We start from the raw sequence: 22,292 nt of genomic DNA, 5'->3' as shown, positions 1-22,292 counted from the left end.
GGTACTTTCCAGAGGTTTGAAGAAAAATCAAAATGTCAAATATTTCAATTGTGGTAAACAAGGTCACCATACTGCTCTGGATTATAAAACAGGTATAGAAGAGAGAACAAAAAGTTCAGGAGAAACCATAAAGTAAATTTTTGTAAACTTCTATAAAAATGAACAACCAAAATTAAAAATATGAATAAATGATGTTGTCATTGAAGGTCTGTAGACACAGGTGCAGATGTGACAATAATTTCACCAGAATCTTGTCATCCAAATTGGCCTCTTCAGGAGGTAAATGTTCAGATTTTAGAGATTGGAAAGTTATCTCAGGTAAAACAGAGCAAGAGATGGGTCAAATGTAAAGGGCCAGAAGGACAGAGAGGAAAATTAAAGCCATATGCTATCATAGCAACGAATTTATGGGGACATGACTTGTTACAGCAATAAAATACTCAGATTAACATTCCTCCAATCTCAGAAACAATCCATAAATTTATGTTTCTGGGGAAAATATTAAAAGGTACTATCAAGAATAGTCACTGACCATTCAGGTTGTACAAGAACAGGGCACAACAGTTGCTGATCTTTCAAAGGCACCAACAGTCCTACCTTTAAGAGGGTTGACTGACAAACCTGTATGGGTTGAGCAGTGGCCTTTAGCAACAGAGAAACTGCAGGCCTTAGACCAGTTGGTACAGGACCAGCTAAATGCTCAACATATTGAGGAATTGACCAGCCCTTGGGATTCTCCTGTATTCATTATTAAAAAGAAATCTGGAAAATGTAGAATGGTAACAGATCTAAGAGCTGTTAATAAGGTGATTCAGACAATCAGTTCTCTATAGTGTAGAATTCCTTTGCCTTCTTTGTTACCTAAAGGATGGCCTCTTTAGTTATTGATTTAAAAGACTGTTTCTTCACTATACCTTTACAAGAAAAATGCAGAGAAAAAATTTACCTTCTGGTGCCTACTTATAATAATTCTCAGCCTGTTAAGAGATATCAATTGAAGGTTCTCCCACAGGGAATGTTAAATAGGCCCACCCTGTGCCAATATTTTGTACAGCAGCTGTTTGAAATTATATGTAAGCAATTTCCTCAACCTATAGTTTACCATTACATGGACAATGTCTTACTAGCTGATTCAAATGTAGATACTTTTGAGAAAATGCTTGAAGAAAAGACAATTTTGTCTTGTTGGGGATTACAAATTGCTCCTGAAAAAATGCAAAGAGGAGATTCTATTAATTATTTAAGATATAAAATAGGTTTATAAAAAATAGGTCCCAAAAGGTGCAAATTAGAAGAGAGCAATTGTGGACTCTTATTGACCTTCAAAGATTGCTAGGAGACATTTTGTAACTATAGCCCACTATTGGAGTATAAAACCAAGAACAGATTAATTTATTCAAAATGTTAAATGGAGAGGACTTAAATAGTTCAAGAGAATTATTAGCTGAAGCTAAAAGAGAATTGGCTTTGGTGGAAAAGAAATTCCAGGATGCTCATGTGAATCATTTAGATCCAGAGCTCAATTGCATACTGGTTATTTTACCCTCTATACATTCATAAAAAAAACACCAGGTCAATAGCAACAGTTTGAAAACAGATTTTTCGATCACTTGGCAAAAAGCCAGGGAAACTATTAGAAAATATCCTACTTGTTCTTCATACAACCAAACCCCATTACTTACAGGATGTAACCCAAAGGGTACTCAAAGGAATAAAATCTGCCAGATGGATATGTTTCATTTTGTAGAATTCAGAAAAATTAAAATATGTATACTACATCATCAATACCTATTCAAGATTTCAAAGGGAAACTGCTTTGAGTTGTGAAAAGGGTGATTCTGTAATCAAGCATTTGTTAGAAGTTATGGCCATCATGGGAATACCTGTACAAATTAAGACTGACAATGTTCCATCCTATGTCTCTGGTAAAATGAAACAGTTCTTTTTTTTTTTTGCTTATTACAATATAAAGCATATTACAGGTATATCACACAATCCTACAGGCCAAGCAGTCATAGAAAGATCAAATCAAACTCTAAAGAATATGCTAAATAAACAGAAAGGGGTAATAAAGACCTCCTGAAATAGATTGCATAATGCTTTCCTAAATTTGAATTTTCTAAATGTTAATGAGAAAAGAACGACAGCTGTAGAGAGACATTGGATAATAGAAAAAACAAGGGATTTAAATCAGCCTGTATTTTTAAAGATGTGCTGACCTCAGAATATGACCAGGATATGTATTAAATTGGGGAAGAGGCTTTGTTTTTGTTTGTTCAGGAAAAGAAAAGCTATGGATACCATTAAAATTGATAAAGGTTTGATTTGAATGAGAGATACCTCTTAATTAAAAGAGGTGATTGTTCATCAACCGGCATGACCATTCAATTTAAATTAACTTTAAAACTAACAAATGTTTCTCATTTGATCAGATATAACTTGCCAAAAGAGAACCTCCCTTAAAGTTAGAGTTGGGGCAGGGTTTTGTTTTGTTTTTTTCAGGAGAATGAAGACATTCTGCTAAGGAATCTGAAGATCATTGGACAAATGAGAAATCTGACAAAAAAGTATAAATCATCTAGAAAAAAAAAACACCAAGAAAAAGAGCACATTGACATATCAGATATTATATTTCAAGCAGAATAAAATTTCATAAATCTTCCCAAATGTTTGTGCTTTTTCTACAGACATATAATATAAATGGTCTTTTTGTTGTCCCAACTAAAAATTAAAGCTGCCTTTGGAGTTGGAGTGTGGCTCTCTCCTTCTGTAAACTCAAGCATGCTTGTTAAAGTACAATAAAAAAATCTTTATCTCATGTTAGAAGAGCCACCTGATACGTGATGGAAGAAAAACAAAAAATTAAGGGGCAATTTTATTGTCACTAATTTCCTAATCTTTGGTTTTATTTTGACTCTTCCATGCTTTTCTAAAGGTATAAATGTTACCCTCAAAATTTATAAGATTATATATATTTAATTTTTGTCATAATATTAATGGTCATATATAGAACTGATTCTAGAAAAAGGCTTCACCTAGCTTCCTATACATGATTTCAGATTTGAGTCTTTATCATGTAACTAGTCATTAAGTTTTTGTACTCTGGGTGTATATAACAAATATTGATTCTTTAACCTCTTTGAGATCTGCTGTATATGATATTTACAATGTTAAAGTTTTCTGCAATGAACCATGAACACCCCTAACAATTACTCTTGAAGTCCCCCAAAAGGATGATGGGCCCCCACAATGATTACACATGGACTATGATAACATTGTTAAGCTAACAAACACTACTCAAAGATTGGCTTTGCACTACAAACTTCTCAGGACAATTTTGAGGTGGCTAGCTGAGATGGTACAGCCTCACCAGGATATGAGACAAACCATGCAATTCCCCATTACACAGAGACTAGACAACAAATAATGCAGTTATCTCTCTCAGGACTTGACAATTAACCCAAATTTTTCAGTTCAGGGCCCCCTAAAGATGCCATCACCCCCAGAAAGCAAGAAGTAAATTTAAGAACATGATGTCCACAATCCCAACAGGTGATGTGGGTGGTATTTGGTAGTTCAATGGGTTATGGATATTTGTCATTGTTTAGGGTGGTTGATTACAAGTTGTATTGGCAATGGTCAGGAAAAAAGCTGATTACTGAATCTACTCTGAAAAGGAAAAATGGAGAGTATAGATATGATAAAATAAAAAAGGTAGATTATTGAATCTACTTTAAAAAGAAACTACTAGTTTTAAATATTTTACATTGTGGATTGGATTTTTATATGTTGTATACAAATTTTGTATATCATACAAATTTGAGATTAATTTTGTTAGAACATACTGCATATACATTTTTAATTTTGTTCAAAGTATTGTACCTATACAACTCATTTAACAATGTAATGCAAATTTCTAGTCCTTAAAAGTTATTATTACAAACTAGGGTATAAAGAAATGCAGCTGGGTAGTGGTGGTGCACACCTTTAATCCCAGCACTCAGGATGCAGAGCCAGGTGGATCTCTGTGAGTTTGAGGCTAGCCTCATCTACAGAACCAGGAAAGGCACCAAAACTACACAGGGAAACCCTGTCTCAGAAAAAGAAAAAAAAAAAGGGAAAAAATATGCAAGTTACTAGTTAGTCATTACAATTGAATCTGTAGTCATGTTAGGTATGTTTTCAAGTTCAAACATATATTTTAGATAGATAGGTCATTCTTAAACACTTCAGAGAACTACAGAATATGGCATTTAAGATGTCTTAATAACATAGATTCCTTTTTTTTAAAAAAAATGACGAGACATGTCTGCTCCTGGCAGCACCAATCTACTTCAGATAAGATGATGGGCATTGATGAAACTCCATATAGAATTTACTTTCTTTGTGACAAAAATTAGCCACTGGGCAAGAAAATGTCCTTGCCTTGACTGCTGACAGTATGCTGTCCAAATGTGACAAGCAGAACACAAAAGAAAGGATTACTGAACTTTGCCAAGACAAGGTAGGAAAGCCCTCCAGAAAATCCTGCTTCACAGATAAGTCTATCAGATATGCCAGGCCTGTAGGCCAAAGACAGATGCCCCAACATTGCAGAGAAAGAGAGCAGCCTTCTGAAGCCAAATCCTTTATTTTCCTTTTTTTAAAAAAATTTATTTATTATGTATACAGCATACAGGCCAGAAGAGGGCACCAGATCTCATTACAGATGGTTGTGAGCCACCAAGTGGGTACTGGGAATTGAACTCAGGGCCTCTGGAAGAGCAGTCAGTGCTCTTAACCTCTGAGCCATCTCTCCAGCCCCTGAATCCTTTATATTTTGTATGTGTGGAGCTCTTTGAACTCCAACAAATACTATGGCAGGAAGCCTGGAGTACTGGGCACAATCTTACCTAGGTTATGTGACTCAAATGCCTTCTCTTTAATACAGTAGTTCCAACTTTCCTAATACTGCAAACCTTCAAAGCAGTTCCAAGTACTCCTATATGTGTATCTGCACATAGGGAGACTCACCTGGAGTTGCACAGAGGATTAGTGTCTCAGTTCCTAAGATAATCAGAAATAATGTGTTTTACTGTATCTTAGGAAAACCCTATGAAAGTATGAGACCCACAGGTTGATAACTGCTGCTCTAATATCAATTTTCTGTTTATAAGTTTGGAGGAACACTTAATGGGTTCAACACATGTTTCATGAGACACTTTTCCTAGGGAGATGCAACATGCATATGCATCTACTCACAACTGGAAACTGAAAACAGAGGCAAGGCCAACTTTTTGAATCAGAGAGCTTTATTGGAATTGCACACATGAATATGGGGAAGTACTGTGGGATATCTTTCTATATGCTGTGAATGTGTTGCTCTGATCAGTTGATCAATAAAGCTGTTTGGCCTATGGCAAGGCAGCTTAGAGGCAGGCAGGAAATTCAAGCAGAGAGACAGGAAGAAGGTGGAGAGAGACACCAGCTACTGCCTCCGAACAACATGCCAGCAGATTGGTAAAGCCGTGGAACACGTGACCAAACACTGATTAGTAGAAATGGGTTGATTTAAGATATAAGAACTAGCTAGCAAGAGACCTGCATTAGGCCATGCAATTGGTAATTAATATAAGCCTTTGTGTGTTTACTTGGGTCTGAGTGGCTGAGGGACTGGGCAGGACACAGGAAAACTTCCAGTTATGTTTAGCTCCCCAATGTGGAGCAAGAATTTCCACCCAAAACCTGAGAAACTTTAAAAAAGATTGTAAAATGAAGCTTAAAACAGCTTCCTAGTGTGTCTCTCAGGCCAGCTGCAGCCTGCAGGCTTGAGCTACAGTATGGCAGATTTGTGGCATGTGGGCTTGACCTGCAGCATGGCGGATTCCCACCACAGTACACAGAGGTGTCTCTAATCCATGGTGGGTTTAGCTTTTGCTACTATAAAAAGGGTTACTGAGCTACATGCTGCTTGATAGAGACATAGACACACTGCCTTCCAGAACTGGCAGACAGCATTGCTCCCAGAGCTGGTGGTAAATTACCTCCACCATGTTGGGAAGCTAAGGTGGGAGGAGTCAGCAGCCAAGACTGCCAATTCTGACCTAGCCAAGCTGCAGTTTAAAGCAATAGATTAACAATAAGGCAGACTCAGATGGAATAAACCTCTAAACAGTTTACAATGTGTGTAAAAATGTACATAGGCTTTCAAGAGAGAAAAAGGATAGACAGTTATATAAAGAAATAGTTTTAAAAAATAAAGTCATTTAAAGAGACAGTAAAAGTAATATAAAAAATAGCCATGTAAAGATTGAAATCATACACAGAGTCTGGATTATATTGTATTGGGATCTTTAACTGCAGAAAGATATTTGATTGTAAAGGCTGCTCAGTTAAATCAATATAATATAATATAATATAATATAATATAATATAATATAATATAATATAATATAATATTATATATATATATATATTTAAAGGTATTTTGACTTCAAAGTTTATGTCTAAGGATATGTTGCTTTGGAAAAGAGGTCCTGCTTTTGTTTCCACAGAAGATGAGAACCTGTGAATTGCTTCCAGGCTAATATGGTTTGATCAGTCAAGACTCCCTGAAAGGTCTCCGATGACACCATGGCCCACATGATCCAACATCCAGAATGGCTTCAAGGCAACTGCTTCAGAGAATATAGCCTCACAGACTATTCCAGTCAGGACTTGACCATAATTCTTAATTTTCTCAGGATCCCGTAAAGATGTCTTCACCCTCAACCAGCAGGAAGTAGTATTAGAAGCTACACCCAAATTCCCAAAATATTGTTTACAAAAAATGTATATTTTTATTTAAAGAGGATTGATTATAAATGCAGTCTCTTTCTAATGAAGAAAAAAGGATATGATATAGATATAATAGAATGAAAGGGTAGATTATTGAACCTACTTTTAAAGAATAACAACTTATTTGAAATGTTTTACAATGATATGGATTTTACTTTATTGATACAAATTTAAAGTTAATTTTGTTATACTATATTTCTACTCTTGTTTAAGGTATGTTTGTGCAGCTCATTTGAAATTGTAACGTATAAGAAATACAGATTAATAATTAGTCATCCATGATAATCAAACTTATAATCATGTTAGTTAAGTTTCTTTAGGTATATATAAAGATATATTTCAATTAAGTAAGTAATCTTGAAACACTTCAAAGCCTTACAGAATATGGCATTTAAAATGTTTTAAAAACTTAGACATTATGGACAGTGAGACATGTCTGCTCCTGGCAGCACCAACTTACTTCAAAGAGGAAAATGGGTATTGAAGATACTCCATATGAGTTTATCTTCTTCTTGGCAAAAATAGCCATTTGGGCAAGAAAATGCTCTTGCCTGGACTGCTGATAATGTTATATAAACTGGATATGCAGGACACATAGGAAGGTAGCCAGTGAACTTTGCAAGGCAAAATGGTTCTTCAGGTTTCTGCTTCACAGAGGAGACTGCCAGACATTCTACAGGACACAGGGAGAAGCAACTAAAAAACTCTAGGCCTATTGGCTGAAGATGGATGCCCCAACATGACAGAGGAACTTTGGATGACTGTCCAGGCAGGCAGCTGTCTCTGTCATTTCCAGAATTTTGGAGGTTGCTTACAATGCTTTTCCTGTTAGGTAATATTATATCCTTGGGAGATCTTTGATGTAATTGAAGACTAGATAGTTATAATTTTTCTTGGTTATGATAAAAGGTAAGTTATATATGAAACCTTAAGCTCACAATTATAAGATAAATAGAATATTTTCTTTGAATTTGACAAATACACATAGACTAGATATTGTAACAACAATTCTTGCTTGATAACTGTTTTGTTAGATGTAATTTTACTATGTTAAATTTAAAACCTTCCATTTTGATTAGACAGAAAAGGGGAAGTGCTGTGGGATGCCTTTCTGTATGCTGTGAATATGTGTTACTCTTATTAGTTGATAAATAGAGCCATATTGGGTCTGAGTGGCTATGAGACCAGGTGGGACACAGGAAAACTTTCAGCTACAGGGCAGGAATTGCTCACTGGAGCACAAGAAATTCAACACAGTTGCTATCATGAAACTTGAAACCACCATGTGATACAGCATATGAATAATGCACACCCAGAGAACATTTGCAAACCTGTAGGCATACATACAGGTTAAAGAGCAATCTATCTTGGAGGCTCAAATCCCCTTCTAAGCAGCATGGTTTATCTGAGTTTCTTCATTTGAGTTAAGCATACTGAATCCTGTCAATTTCTGGGATTTCTTGAAGCTATTGTGAGTGGTGTATTTACTGCCATAATCAGCTTCCCCTCAGAATGAATCATTCCAATCTCCAGGAAACTGTTACATAATAGCATACACTGCAGATTTCTCCATTTTGACTTCATTACAAAGAATTTGAGGTTGAAGAAGTAAAAAGTTTTAATGTAAAATTTCCTATATTGCCACATTTCAGAATTTCCCTCAACATAATTGATTTTTTTCTAAGCTTTGAACATTACTTAAAGACTTTCACAAGCTTCTCACATTCATAATGATTCTTTAGTGTGGAGCATCAAGCATCACTAAGGATAGAGCTTGGATAATGCACATAACACATTATTTCCTATGAAATCCCTTCCCAATGGTATGAATTTCCATCTTAGACTTGAGGGGCAGGTAAAGTCTTTTCCTCATATATTACATTTGTAAAGTTTCTCTCTTGGATGTAGTCTCTGATGTATTCTAAGAAATGAGCCAACAGTAAAGGATTTGTCACATTCACTACATTTTTAAAGTTTCATGTATGTATTCTCTGATGAGTTCTAAGACTGCCTTTCTGAGTAAAGGATTTCTTGCATTCACTCCATTCATAAGGCTTCTCACCCATATGAGTTTTCTGGTGTTTTTTAAGAACTGAACTTCTTGAAAAGGATTTGTTACATTTACTACATTTGTAAGGTTTCTCTCCTGTATGGATTCTCTGATGAATTCTAAGAGTGAATTTCTGGGTAAAGGATTTGTCACATTCACTACATTTGTAAGGTTTCTCTCCTGTATGGATTCTCTGATGAATTCTAAGAGTGAATTTCTGGGTAAAGGATTTGTCACATTGACTACATTTGTAAGGTTTCTCTCCTGTATGGATTCTCTGATGAATTCTAAGATGGTCTTTGTTGGAATAAGCTTTCTCACATTGACTACATTTGTAAGGTTTCTCTCCTGTATGGTTTCTCTGATGAATTCTAAGATGGTCTTTTTTGGAATAAGTTTTGTCACATTCACTACACTTGTAAGGTTTCTCTCCTGTATGGATTCTCTGATGGTTTGTAAGATTGACTTTTAGGGTAAAGGATCTGTCACATTCATTACATTTGTAAGGTTTCTCTCCTGTATGGATTCTCTGATGAATTCTAAGAGTGAATTTCTGGGTAAAGAATTTTTCACAGTCACTACATTTGTAAGGTTTCTCTCCTGTATGGATTCGCTGATGAATTCTAAGACTGGATTTCTGGGTAAAGGATTTGTTACAGTCACTACATTCGTAAGGTTTCTCTCCTGTATGGATTCTCTGATGAGTTTTAAGATAGCCTTTCAGGGTAAAAGATCTACCACATTCACTACATTTGTAAGGTTTCTCTCCTGTATGGATTCGCTGATGAGTTTGAAGATTATCTTTCTTAGAAAAGGATTTGTCACAGTCACTACATTTATAAGGTTTCTCTCCTGTATGGATTCGCTGATGAGTTTTAAGATTATCTTTCTTAGAAAAGGATTTGTCACAGTCACTACATTTGAAAGGTTTCTCTCTTAAATGCATTCTCTGATGAGTTCTAGGATGGTCTTTCTTGGAAAAAGATTTCTCACATTTGCTACAATTGTAAAGTTTCACTCCCGAATGGGTTCTCTGATGTGTTCTAAGCAATGAGGCACTTATAAGGGATTTGCTACAATCACTACATTTGTAAGTATTCTCTCCAGTGTGGATCCTATAATACCGTTCAATGTTGGGTGTATGATAAATGCACTTAGCACAGTCTGTACATTTGTAAGGTTTTTCTCTGCAATGGATTTTGTAATGGACTTTGAGTTGGGACAAATGCAAAAAGGATTTACTACATTTTGTACATTTATAAGTTTTCTCTCTAATATGAGCCCTGTGATGTCCACTGAGGCTTGAGCACATCTTGAAGCATTTTCCACATTTCCTGCATTGGTGTAGTTTCTTCCCACGATTGGTACATTTCTGTGTGATTTTAGTTTGAAAGTCAAAAGATTTATCACACTCTGTATTTTGGTGTCCTTTCTTCCCTGTGTGAATTCTTTGATTTTGGCTAATGATAGAATACAAATTTAAACAGTTTATGGACTCTTTATATTTGCAAGGTTCTTCTCCAGTGCTCCCACTTTTATGTCTGTTTACATATGTTTCAACAGAAGCATCTCTGTGGATATCAAATCTGTACTTGTTGCAATATTCTGCAGTATCATTTGTGTCATAAGGTGTACATCGGGAGGATTCATGAATTATGTTCCCAAGCTCATTACATTTATAAGACTTCTCCTGGCTATTCACATCCTCATGGACAATGTGCTTTGCGCCTTGATTCAAGCCCTTCTCATATTTACCACATATGCGATGATTCTCTGGAAAATTAGTGCAATTAAGGATAATAAGGATTAACCCATGAGTAAGAGGTTTCATAACTTACATTTTCTTAGACACATAAACTAGCAGTTTTCAGGGATAGACTCTCAACAGAGATCTTTTCTGTTTCATAATCATTTTATGGATGCTCATAAGAACTTCCAATTTGATCTATATCAAACCACAGGGACCAGTAATAGCCATCTTGTTGTTACCTAAACACTGTACCTTGCAGCAGGTAGGACAAATAGGTGTTCAAGTAGTAAAGAACTTTGAGAAAAAGGCTCTGTGAAGGATCATATGAGGAATGTTTACCTATTATGTTTTTGAGACAGAATCACACAGTGAAGCTTTGGTCATCTAGGAAATCATCATATAACCCAGGTCGGCATAAATTTACAGGTCCCCCTCTTCAGCCTCCAACACGCAAAAATTAGAATGATGCTGTGCCAGTACTAAACATAGCAATCACATCTCAAAAATAAATAAATAAAAATATTTTCACACAACAAACAACTCCTTCTCTATTTAAAACCTTTTTTAGTGTTCATAATCAGAAATAGGTGAATAGTTTAAACTAGTAGTGAAATAGAAATATTCTACTCATTTTAATACTGCAATATATTTCCGTATTCTGAATATTCAGTACTCTTTGAACTTTGAAGTGTTCTTTATATAGTAGATAGAAGGGCTGAAGAGATCACAGAGAATATAGTATTTGTTACTCTTCCAGAGAACAAGGAGAATGTAAATGAAGTTCCATTAAAAAGTGATATTGGTAACCAGAATTTCCCTCATTTCTGGGATTCTCTAGGTTCAAAGAGTTTACATATATACAAAGTAGGTAAATACAAGGAATAGATGAGTTATTACAAGAAGAGCATTCTTACCCACAAAGGCTAGATTGTGGTAATTCTCCAACATCACATCCATGTACAATGTTCTCTGACCACAGTCCAGACATTCCCATTCCTCCTGTGAGAGGTCCACAGTCACATCCCTGAATGTTAACCCACTCTGCAACAGAAAATTACATATTTGTCATGTGCTGCTTAACAAATTTTTTTCTTTTTTGGTAAAAATGACCTAAAGAATTAGAAACACTTTTGTGATATAGATGAGACATGACAATTCTTCAAAGAGGGAAGTTTCCTAGAAGTGCTGCATGGGTGTGTCAGAACTTTAGCATTGCAGTTCTTTCAGAGGCAATGTAGACAAGTATTTACCACATTGCTTACATTCATAAGGTCTCTCTCCTCCATGAATCTTCTGATTTTTTTTAAGATCTGAGCAGCAGATAAAGTATTTACCACAATCACTACATTTGAAAATTTTGTCTCTAGTTTGCATTCTGTAATGTCTTCAAGTCCTTGAAAATGGATTTTGGCTCCCAGCACTACATCCCAGAATTTAATCTCAGATTCATGAGAACCAATGCTTTCCACTAAACCATATAGGGAGGAGGCACACATAGTACACACGCATACATTCCTGCAAATATATTGAAATACAGAAAATAAAGTTACAATTTAACTTTAATAAGAGACTTTCTAAAATATTCAGTCTTTATTGTATTTGCTATCTCTGTGAAAACAGGATAACATAATAGTTCTGCAATCAGCAAACTTTAGGGAATACAACATACATATTTGAGCTCTAGATGTACCTTTATGAAGTATGTGTTGATATCAAACATGATCCCAGTGTCACATCTCAGAAGGTCAGGTTATAATGAGCAAAAGTATGCTTCTGAATTCTGCAGCTTTCAACTTTGCTCAAACATGGACAATAGATCAAGCCTGTTTGCAGCTGGGCCTCACCTGACTCTATTCTAAAATGCTCAGTTCAGATCCTGAGGCAGAGGCAAAATGCTACATCCTTTCTAGAAAAAATAGGTAAAATATGGAATGTAGAATTCATGGATGAATTAAAAGTCAGAGTTTTTCTTTAATTAATAAAGAGTGTAAAATTAGTGCATACACCCAACATTCCAAACAACACATAGAATCAAATACTTTGTGAAGTTATTTTATGAGAAATTTTCACAACTATGAAGTAAAATAGAAAAAGCAGAATTAGACAACATTAATGTTATTTAAATTTTTCTAAATGTTGACACAAGCAATACTGATAACAATTTCATGAATTCCATATGGAGTTTCACTACAGAATCATTAGAAATATATGTGTACCAATGACAGAGAAATGGATGAGATCTACATGAGCAAACTGGACATGGGAGAGGGGTAATGAAGGGCAAGGGTCAAGGGAAAGAGAGCTTAGAGGAGCGGGAGATCCCAGCTGGATCAAGAACAGAGAGGGAGAACAAGGAAAGAGAGACCATGATAAATGAAGACCCCATGGGAATAGGAAGAAACAAAGTGCTAGAGAGGTCCCCAGAAATCCACAAAAATACCTCCACAATAGACTACTGGCAATGGTCGAGAGACAGCCTGAACCGACCTACTCTGGTGATAGGATGGCCAAACACCCTAACTGTCGTGCTAAAAATCTCATCCAATGACTGATGGAATCGGATGCAGAGATCCATGGCCAGGCCCCAGGTGGAGCTCCAGGAGTCCAATCGGCGAGAAAGAAGATGTATTGTATGAGCAAGAATTGTTGAGACCAAGGTTGGAAAAAGCACAGGGACAAATAGCCAAACTAGTGGAAGCAAATGAACTATGAACCAATAGCTGAGGAGCCCCCAACTGGATCAGGCCCTCTGGATAACTGAGACAGTTGATTAGCTTGATCTGTTTGGGAGGCACCCAGGCAGTGGGACTGGGACCTGGGGCCTATGCAGGGACACTTTGCTCAACCTGGGAGGAGGGGACTGGACCTGCCTGGACTGAATCTACGAGGTTGAGCTGAATCCCCAGGGGAGTCCTTGTCCTGGAAGAGATGGGAATGGGGGGTGGTCTGTGGGGAGGGCGGAGGGGGGGGGGTTGGACAGGGGAATCCGTTGCTGATATATAAAATTAAATCAAATTATAAAATTAAAAAAAATAAATAAATAATTAAAAAAAAGAAATACATGTGTAAATAAATGGCCTAAGTGACAATTCATTCAGATGAAGTGGAAACATTTTCTATTATCAAAATGAATATATTAAATTGACTGAAAAATGTAATAACTTTTCATTAATTTTGAATATGTTATTGCTCATGTGATTGACTCAACTGAAAATTTAAATCTTGTAATTTCAACTGCACTATGTTCTTCAGTCTTTCAACTCATTCATCTAACAGGATTTTAGGTTGCATCGGTAAGTATATATGCTGTCTCTGTCACAAGTGTGCACCAGAAATGTAAACCTGGGTCTGAAGAAATGGCTCCCTGGTGAAAGGCACTTTCTGTTCCTGCAGAGACACCTAATTTAATCCTCTCTACACACAAAGCAGCTCACTACAGTGCCTGAGTTCAGTGCCAAGGGTTTGACTGTGACAAGGGGCACTATGCATCATACATTGCAGTGTACATAAAAATATGCTGATGAAAACCCATGTCCATAAACAAAATACTATTGTAAAGAAAGAAACAGAAACATTGACACAATTTCAGGACTTCCCCCCACCCCCTGTAATACAAAGCTTCAGAGAAAGGAAAACATAGGGTAGAGGGAGCCTTCTTTCTCTAACAGAAAAGAAGTAAAGTCATTAAGAGGGGCATTTGTTTATGCTTGAAAACTGATGGCTTATATGCAGCACCAAGTCAATACTCTAGAAAATTCTAACATATTCCACATGATATCATACAAAGGTGGAGACAGCAATGCTCACTTGTTTGAAAAATACAACAAAATATAAAGAGAAAATAATAATCTTCCTAAGGAGAACTCACCATTGAGCATTGAACAGAACCTCTCCTGAGACAAATACATTTCAAGTGTCAGCACATCCATCATCACTGTGTGACATAAAATGGCAAAAAGGGAACCAGAATACTGCAATTTGCATCTCCTCACAGACACATCAACTTTCTGGCAAGAGCAAGCCATATATGCTGAAATATTTACTATTAGGATTCAGTCCAGTGAGTCTCTTTCAATTCTACTTTGCCATTAATTGCTCAGTGATGTCCGTGAAAAGGTCCATGTATTAGTATGCTCACGTTCATAAGCCTGTTTCTGGAACACTGACCATTCCAGAAATGCAACAAATGTGGCACTTTAGACCTTCCTTCCACACTAGTATGAAAGGATGCAAGTCCATCCTATGTAAAAACTGGCCATCAATCTATTTCTTTGAGCATCATTAACAGTAGATTCCGTTTCAGAATTGCAAGTCTTAAGTCCATGGAAATTCATGTCCTCATAGTATAAAACTGTGTGAAAATATAATGGGACAAGTTTCTGCTATATTGGTGAAAGATTTAAAGACATAATGTTGATTATCAGAAAAGAAAAAAAATAGTAGAAAACTGCTGTGGGATGGTCTGTATGTCAAGTGTGTTGCTGATTGGTCAATAAGTAAAACACTGATTGGCCAGTGGCCAGGCAGGAAGTATAGGCAGGACAAGGAGGAGAATAAAGCTGGGAAGTGGAAGGCTGAGTCAGAGACACTGCCAGCCGCCACGATGACAAGCAGCATGTGAAGATGCCGGTAAGCCACGAGCCATGTGGCAAGGTATAGATTAATAGAAATGGACTAATTTAAGCTGTAAGAACAGTTATCAAGAAGCCTGCCACGGCCATACAGTTTGTAACCAATATAAGTCTCTGTGTTTACTTGGTTGGGTCTGAGCGGCTGTGGGACTGGCAGGTGAGAGATATTTGTCCCGACTGTGGGCCAGGCAGGAAAACTTTAGCTACAGAAAACAAACACTTTCAATAACATTTCCCAAGGTAGATAATTAAAGTCTTGAATAGTTTCAATCACAAAAAAAATTTTCAGAGAAATGTGGGCATGACACTGACCTGGGGAGCATTTATCACAGAAGCATTCATTCTTCTTGTTACTCTTCTCTGTGTTTCTGTCTCAGAAACAAAGACTGGAATTCTTGTTGAAATACCTTTGGAGGAGGGGATGAGGGGTGGGACTGGGGAGGGCTGAGTGAGCGTGGCCGGAGGGGGAGGAGGGATGAGAGGGGAATCTGTGGTTGGTATGTAAAATGAATAAAAAAATTTTTAAATAAAAAACAAAACAAAGCAGCAACAACAAAAACATTAGATTATATCTCTAAAGCTAGTCACCAAGGTCTATTCCCTTCTTTGGTCACTTCATCCTCCTGAGGTTTTCTCCTAAGGTCCAGTGATCTGAAGCTCTTTTTTGTTCATCTAATAAGCAAGGCCAATTAAAATTAATCCCTCATCCCAACATGACGTTTCTTCTTTTATCTTTACAAACTGCCATTTGCCTATGTGCCACTTCTGTGTCCCCTCTATCCAGAGACAGTCCCCTGTCCCTCCCCTTCTCCCTAATCTTTTATCTCCTTTACTACTTCATGCTAGCCCATTCTAAGACAGAGTTCCCCTTCTGTTCTTCTTAAGAATTCCACCTACAAAGTCATTTGCTGCTGTTTTTCTGCCAGAATCAGAAAGTAGTCATTTCAACTTTTCTTTTCTGCTTAATAAAAGATCTCTCTGTGTAAATAGGCGTTTAGGTGTGGTTGGAACATAATCAGGGGTCCAGGAGGAAGCCCCCTCTGTGTGGGGGTCCACATCTTTCTCTAATTCCTTTGCAAATTCCTATACTAGTCCTCCACAGAAAATATTGCCAAAAACTAAAAGAAAAGGAATACTAGGCCATTATCACATAAAACTGACTTTACATTGGTACAATAAGCAGATGAGGATGAAAACTATTTGCAAAGGAAAAATCACAGACCAGTTGCAAGGATGGGCATTGACAACAAGATTCTCTCTAATGGATGTAGAAATGGAACTCAGATTGATTTCATACAAGAAATGAAAGAATGTTGCAATACCCATGAAACAATCAATTCCAGGCACAAAATATAATCAGTGAGAGACGACACACAATTATGTCAACATATTCATTAACAGCCTGTCGAAAAGTATCACATTGGCTCACAATAAAAGCTCTGAAGAACAAGAGAACAGAAGGGACATACCTCAGACTAATGAAGATAAAAGCCAGAACGCTGGACCTAACATCACAAAAAATGCAGGAAGCCACCATCACTCTACTCTAATCAGAAGAGAGACGAAGGTATCCACTTCCTGCACACTAACTCAACACACTGCATCAGTGCTATAAACAACAAGAGAGACAAAATTTTCAATGTGTCAAATGAGAAAATTCTGAGAGCACATTTTCTCAAATTACAGGAAACACAATTATTTACTGCAAAATCTCCCAAATTTTCCAAGAGAAAGCTCAGATCTGATAACCCTCTCTATAAGCTCTATGGAAATCCAAGAAAATATCACTTGAGTTTCTACATTCAAATAGAATATGATGAGAAGTCAGCAGAAGACTCGGGGTCTAAACAGTCTTAGACACCCTAGTGTAGCATTCAAAATGCTAAAAGTGCTCTGCAGGCTGCTGCATGAGAAGAATCATCAGTGTCTGTCCCCAGATGATGACCCCTTGTGCTGCAATATCAACCTGCCAGACAGGGATATACCCATCAGCGGAATAGTGCCAAAACTATTTTATGGGTAACAGAAGCATTCTGCTTCAAACTGAGCTCAGCCCACAAACACACAGATAGCACTGGAAACTGGCCAAAAGTCAATGACTGGAAAGATCACAGGCCCTAGAAGAGAATCTACTCTTGACATACTGCTCCATGCAAAAATACTGGAACTGCCTTTAAATGGTTCTGCTCATACAATAGCCTGGTACTGCTTTCAGCCTGGGTCAGAAAAATTTCATTTGCAACAGGACACAGTTATTTCAGAGACTGCTGAGTGCACAACTTGTGAGTGAAAAATCCTTATTACCACATCCAAATCTCAGGGAACATTTTATGTGAGGAATAAATAAATTGCAGAGAACTGGGAAGCAATCCATCATGTACAACACAGGAAAGCATTAACCCATCACTGGGAATGGAGAACAATAAGAACAATAATATACCAGCTACAACACCAGCAAAACCTGGATTAAAGACTCTAAGAAATAGAATCTCAGTACATATAGAACAGAATTTGATCTATGGATCTTCAAAAGACTTCGCCATAAAATCCCTACTAGAAGTTGGAATAGAGGAAACACATCTCAACATAATAAAGAGTATATTTGTCAATGTAGGTTTACAATCTCAAAGAAGAAAATGTACAGAATTGACCTGACATTGTAACAAGACAAAAGTTCACATTCTTCCCAATTGTATTTATTATAGTTTTAACTTAGTTAGAGAGGATGGAGTGAGGCTTGGTGGTCAGGAGCACTGGCTGTTCTTCCAGAGGACTGGGGTTCTAGAGCAGCAACCAAATGGCAGCTCATAAAACAGTCCGTAACACTAGTTCCAGGGGATCCTCATGCCCTCTTATGGCCTCCGTGGACACTGATCAGGTGTGATACACAGAAATACATGCAGAACAAACACCCACACACACACGTAACAAGAATAATAAAGGAACTAGCTACAGAAATTTGAAAGAGAGAAACAAGCAAAGAGATATAGTAGGAAAGGAAGAGAAATAACTCAACCATTTCAATGATGATGTGATTGCATAAATAACCTGAAAACACCATCAGAAACCTTTATACTTGACAAAAGCCTTAGTAATATTGAAGAGTATAGAAATAAAAACCATGAAGCACCAGTTTTCTACATAACCAATATTGAGTATGTTGAAAATAAATTAGGATACTATTCCATTGACTGTAGCTTAAAAGACTTCCCAGAGCCCCCTAAAATATTCCTAAGTTCATGCTCCTTAGCCTCGAGCAAGTTACAACCTTGACATTCCATCTCATACTAGCCAACAAATTGGTGGATCAAGAGTTGGTGCAGTGGGTTAGAGCAGTTACAGCTCTTCCAGAATACGTGCGTTTGAATCCCAGCATTGATATCACGGCTCACAACCATCGGTAAATTCCTTCCCAAAAGATGTAATGCTTTCATGTGACATCCACAGGCACTAGACACATGTGTGGCACAGACACACATTATGCCAAAACGCTCATGCAATAAAAGAAAATAAAAACTAACAAAAAATAAGAAAACAAATAGAACCAAATCTGATGTGCAAAACTTTAATTTCACCACACTGGATGCTGAGGCAGGTATAATTCTGTAATCTGCTGTTATTTTTGTCTACATGGTGTGCATCAGACCATTGACAGTTACATATTGAGACCCTCAAAAAAATAATACACAACAAAAAATAATCAAATGGCCAAAAATGCAGATGAGGAAATGGGAAATTAGAACCTTACCCTATTCTAACTTCTGGTGGGAATGCAAGCAGGAGAAATCCCTTCGGAGATTTACAGAAAGTACAAATGTACTCCCCATGTCACCTTTTAAAGCTGAGGGATAGAAGCTTGTTTCAACATGTACAGACATATCTATGTAAGAATGCAAACATCTAAGCTCTGACAGAAGAAACATGATCATATCCATAAACCCATAAAAGGGCTATGGAGAAATTCCACATTTGCTCATTTTGAAGATTTCAAAAATCTTGGAATAGGAAGAACACACCTTAGCATAACAAACAATAGAAGCCAAGAAGATAAATCTAACATTTTACTAAATGAGGAAAACTGGAAGGATTCCAATCTCCTCAGGAAAGGGACACAGGTGTCCCCTCTGTCCACACTAACTCAGCATGGTGGATCTATTCTTTCCCAGAGCAAGAAGGAAAGAGAAAAAAAAAATCTCACTTTAAAGGGGTAAACAGATGTCAGATAGTAACTCATTCCAAATTATAAGAAATATAATTGTCAAGCCAGATGTGGTGGTGCACGGCTTTAATCTCAGCACTCAGGAAGCAGAAGCAGGTGGACCTCTGTGAGTTTGAGGCCAGTCTGATCTACAATGTGAGATCCAGGACAGTCACGGCTATTACACAGAGAAACCCTGCCTTAAAAAAAACCAAAGGAAAAAAAAAAGAAGTATCATTCTCAACTTCAAAATGATATATACTCCATGAGAAAGCTCAGTTCTGATAATTTTTCAAATAAACCTTAAAGCCCACGCTTTAAATCAGCTGGCGTTTTACATATCAACAAGATCACAGTTGGGTGCCTGCTTCCCTTGGTTTCCTAAAACAGTGCCATAAAGTGAAGACAGTTTTCTCTGTAATCAAATACTATCTGATTACATTTTTGGCTAGTTCCAGAGAAGGAAATATGTGAAATACACAGGAATCCTGGACAAGTGCCTAAGACTGGAAGGGTAACAGGCCATAGGTGGGAATCCACTCATGACATGACATTTTGCTACATATACAGATATTCAAAGGTTCTGTTCACAATTTAGCCAGCAACTGGTTTCAGCCCATGTCAGAGAACCTTTGTACAGAGTGGGCCACAGCTCTTTCATGGACTCCTAACTGGACACATACAGAGAAGGAGTGACTGCTGACTGCACAGCCATGATGAGGAATTACACGACCTGGTTCAAATCTGAGGGAACATGACAGGAGAGGGGACAAACATTGTGTTAGCAAAGGATAGGGACGTTAGCCATGAAATACACAATATATTGTATACTCTTCACAAAACAGTCAGGAAAAAACTAATTTTACATGGAAGCACAAAAAATCTGAGTATACAGAGCAACTCCAGGTACATAGAACAGAGCTTGAATTATCTTAGCTGAGATTCCAGCTGATACAGCAATCACATGACCATCACAGGGGAGTGTCAGAAGAGTAGATAAACAGCCCTATGCAACAGAGCAGCAGATACAGAAACAGAACAACAGCAGTGACCACGTGATGGTCAACAAAATAAAACAGATGTGTTTGGTAATAGGTAGCCTCATCAGCTAGGGTGTTGGGAAAATTGTCTACCAGACAAAAGCTATGAATCTGGGTTGATTCTGTCCTACTATCTAGTGAATCACAGACTTTCATGTATTCTGAAAGAGTAAACTGATAAAATAGATATGTGCAATTAAAACATACACAGAAAACATAAAAAGCAAAAGTATGAGGAAACAGCCTATAGAGCAGATAAATTTATTATCTAGCTTTTCATTTCATTTTCATAAAGTTATTAGCTAGCTTTTCATGGTATGAGAGGTTAATACCCAGAATATATCATAAAATAAAGAAAAAACAACAAAGCAAAGAAATAATAATTAATTCAATGAAGAAGCAAATCATTTCAATAGATAGTGCTATAAAGCAGTTATAATGGCCACTAAGTACACATTAAAAGTGCTCCACACTGTTAGGCATGGAACAAATACTCACCTAATATGCACTGAAATCCCCTTTCTGCAGATTCAGGGTCCACATTCAAGGACTTTTACAACAAATCCTGTGGACTACACAAAAGAAAAGAACTCAGAGACACAGTGTCAGTGGAAATCTAACTTACTGTAGCCACCAGAAGTCAGTGTACAGTTTCTTCAGCAAACACAAGCAAAAATTCACATCAGATCCAACTATATTACACATGTGGTCCTGTATGAAATAACTGATTATAGCACATTCTTGCAAAAATGAATTACTCACTGACCAGCATGCACGTGAATAGTAAATCCACATTTGAAACAGAAGAATACATATATCACATGTGAACACTGACAGGGGATTTTGTGTTCTCATTCAAATATAGGAACACAATTGAAAAGGGAATTTCTCTTACATAAGAATTCTAAGCAATTCATTTCAACACGAAAGAGGAACTTCGGCAAAATGGAAAAAAGTTGTGCTAACTTGATATGAAATTTTGAGAAAGCATAGAGTTCAAAGACCTTCAGAAGCAAAACAAGATTTCAAAATATATTACAATTACAATAATAAAAACCATTGAGTTTTGGTTTGAAGAAAGGCAACAGGCAATTTTAAAATGAAGACAATTAAGACAGATTTGAAACAATGCAGAGATAATAAATAATTCTTATTGAAGTTGTAAAAGCATCATGTTAGGAAATGGAAAATGAGAGTATTAAAGGAATACCATCTACAGAAACTTAAAAAAAAAATCTCAAAGGCAGGAGACCAGGAAACAAACCTAGAGGCACTAATTTTCCTTATTTTACAAGACATTAAAATTAGTTCTGAAAATCATTATACTGATATGAAGACATAAAAGGGATATGAGCAGGATGGGGATGGCATGACTCTCATTCATAGTCAAATAAATTACATTTTTCATAGTATTAATTCTTACATAGAAAGCCAGTTACATGTACAATGAGGTAACCTAGAGATTATTTACAGTAGAATACTCTAGAACAGCAGTTCTCAACCTATGGGTTGTGAGCTATTATGGGGTGGGGTTCAAAAGACCCTTTCACCGGGGTAGTCTAAGAATATAGGAAAACACATATTTCCGAAAACACATCACTCCTCTATCTATTTCCATGTGAATCTGCTCATATGCAGATAAGCCCACATACACCACCTGGAACTGAATTGAAGTGTTGCAGCATTAAGAAGGTTGAGAACAACTGCTCTAGGATCATTTCTAGAGAAAGAGAATGTAGCAAAAGCAATCTCATATCTCATTTGCATTTTCATTGTTTTAGCTGATGGTTACCAGTGTTTTGCAGCA

General features: G+C 36.8%; 2 protein-coding genes across 3 annotated transcripts in view; both read right to left on the bottom strand.

Annotated features, from left to right (window-relative positions):
* Positions 1–21,097, bottom strand: part of LOC128125430 (zinc finger protein 420-like) — an 82,012-nt gene extending 60,915 nt beyond the window's left edge. For both annotated transcript variants that reach the window (XM_052762857.1, XM_052762858.1), the window contains exons 1-2: positions 20,984–21,097; positions 11,531–11,657 (exon numbers count right to left, since the gene is read on the bottom strand). The gene's annotated coding sequence lies outside the window, so the exon portion shown is untranslated. The remainder of the gene's footprint in view (positions 1–11,530; positions 11,658–20,983) is intronic.
* On the bottom strand, positions 1,940–21,097 carry LOC128125435 (zinc finger protein 260-like). Its single transcript, XM_052762864.1, has 4 exons — positions 20,984–21,097; positions 15,560–15,735; positions 11,531–11,657; positions 1,940–10,639 (listed from the first exon to the last, which is right to left on the bottom strand). The coding sequence occupies exons 2-4, from the start codon at positions 15,587–15,589 to the stop codon at positions 8,793–8,795; spliced, it is 2,004 nt and encodes a 667-aa protein (XP_052618824.1). The 5' UTR covers positions 15,590–15,735; positions 20,984–21,097; the 3' UTR covers positions 1,940–8,792.
* Positions 21,098–22,292: the final 1,195 nt, after the last annotated feature.

The sequence above is a fragment of the Peromyscus californicus genome, unplaced genomic scaffold, assembly GCF_007827085.1.
Source record: "Peromyscus californicus insignis strain IS unplaced genomic scaffold, ASM782708v3 Scaffold_4__1_contigs__length_199733344, whole genome shotgun sequence".
Classification (NCBI taxonomy): Eukaryota; Metazoa; Chordata; class Mammalia; order Rodentia; family Cricetidae; genus Peromyscus; species Peromyscus californicus.
Note: the sequence above shows the minus strand (reverse complement) of the source record. Positions and strands in the feature narration are given on the sequence as shown.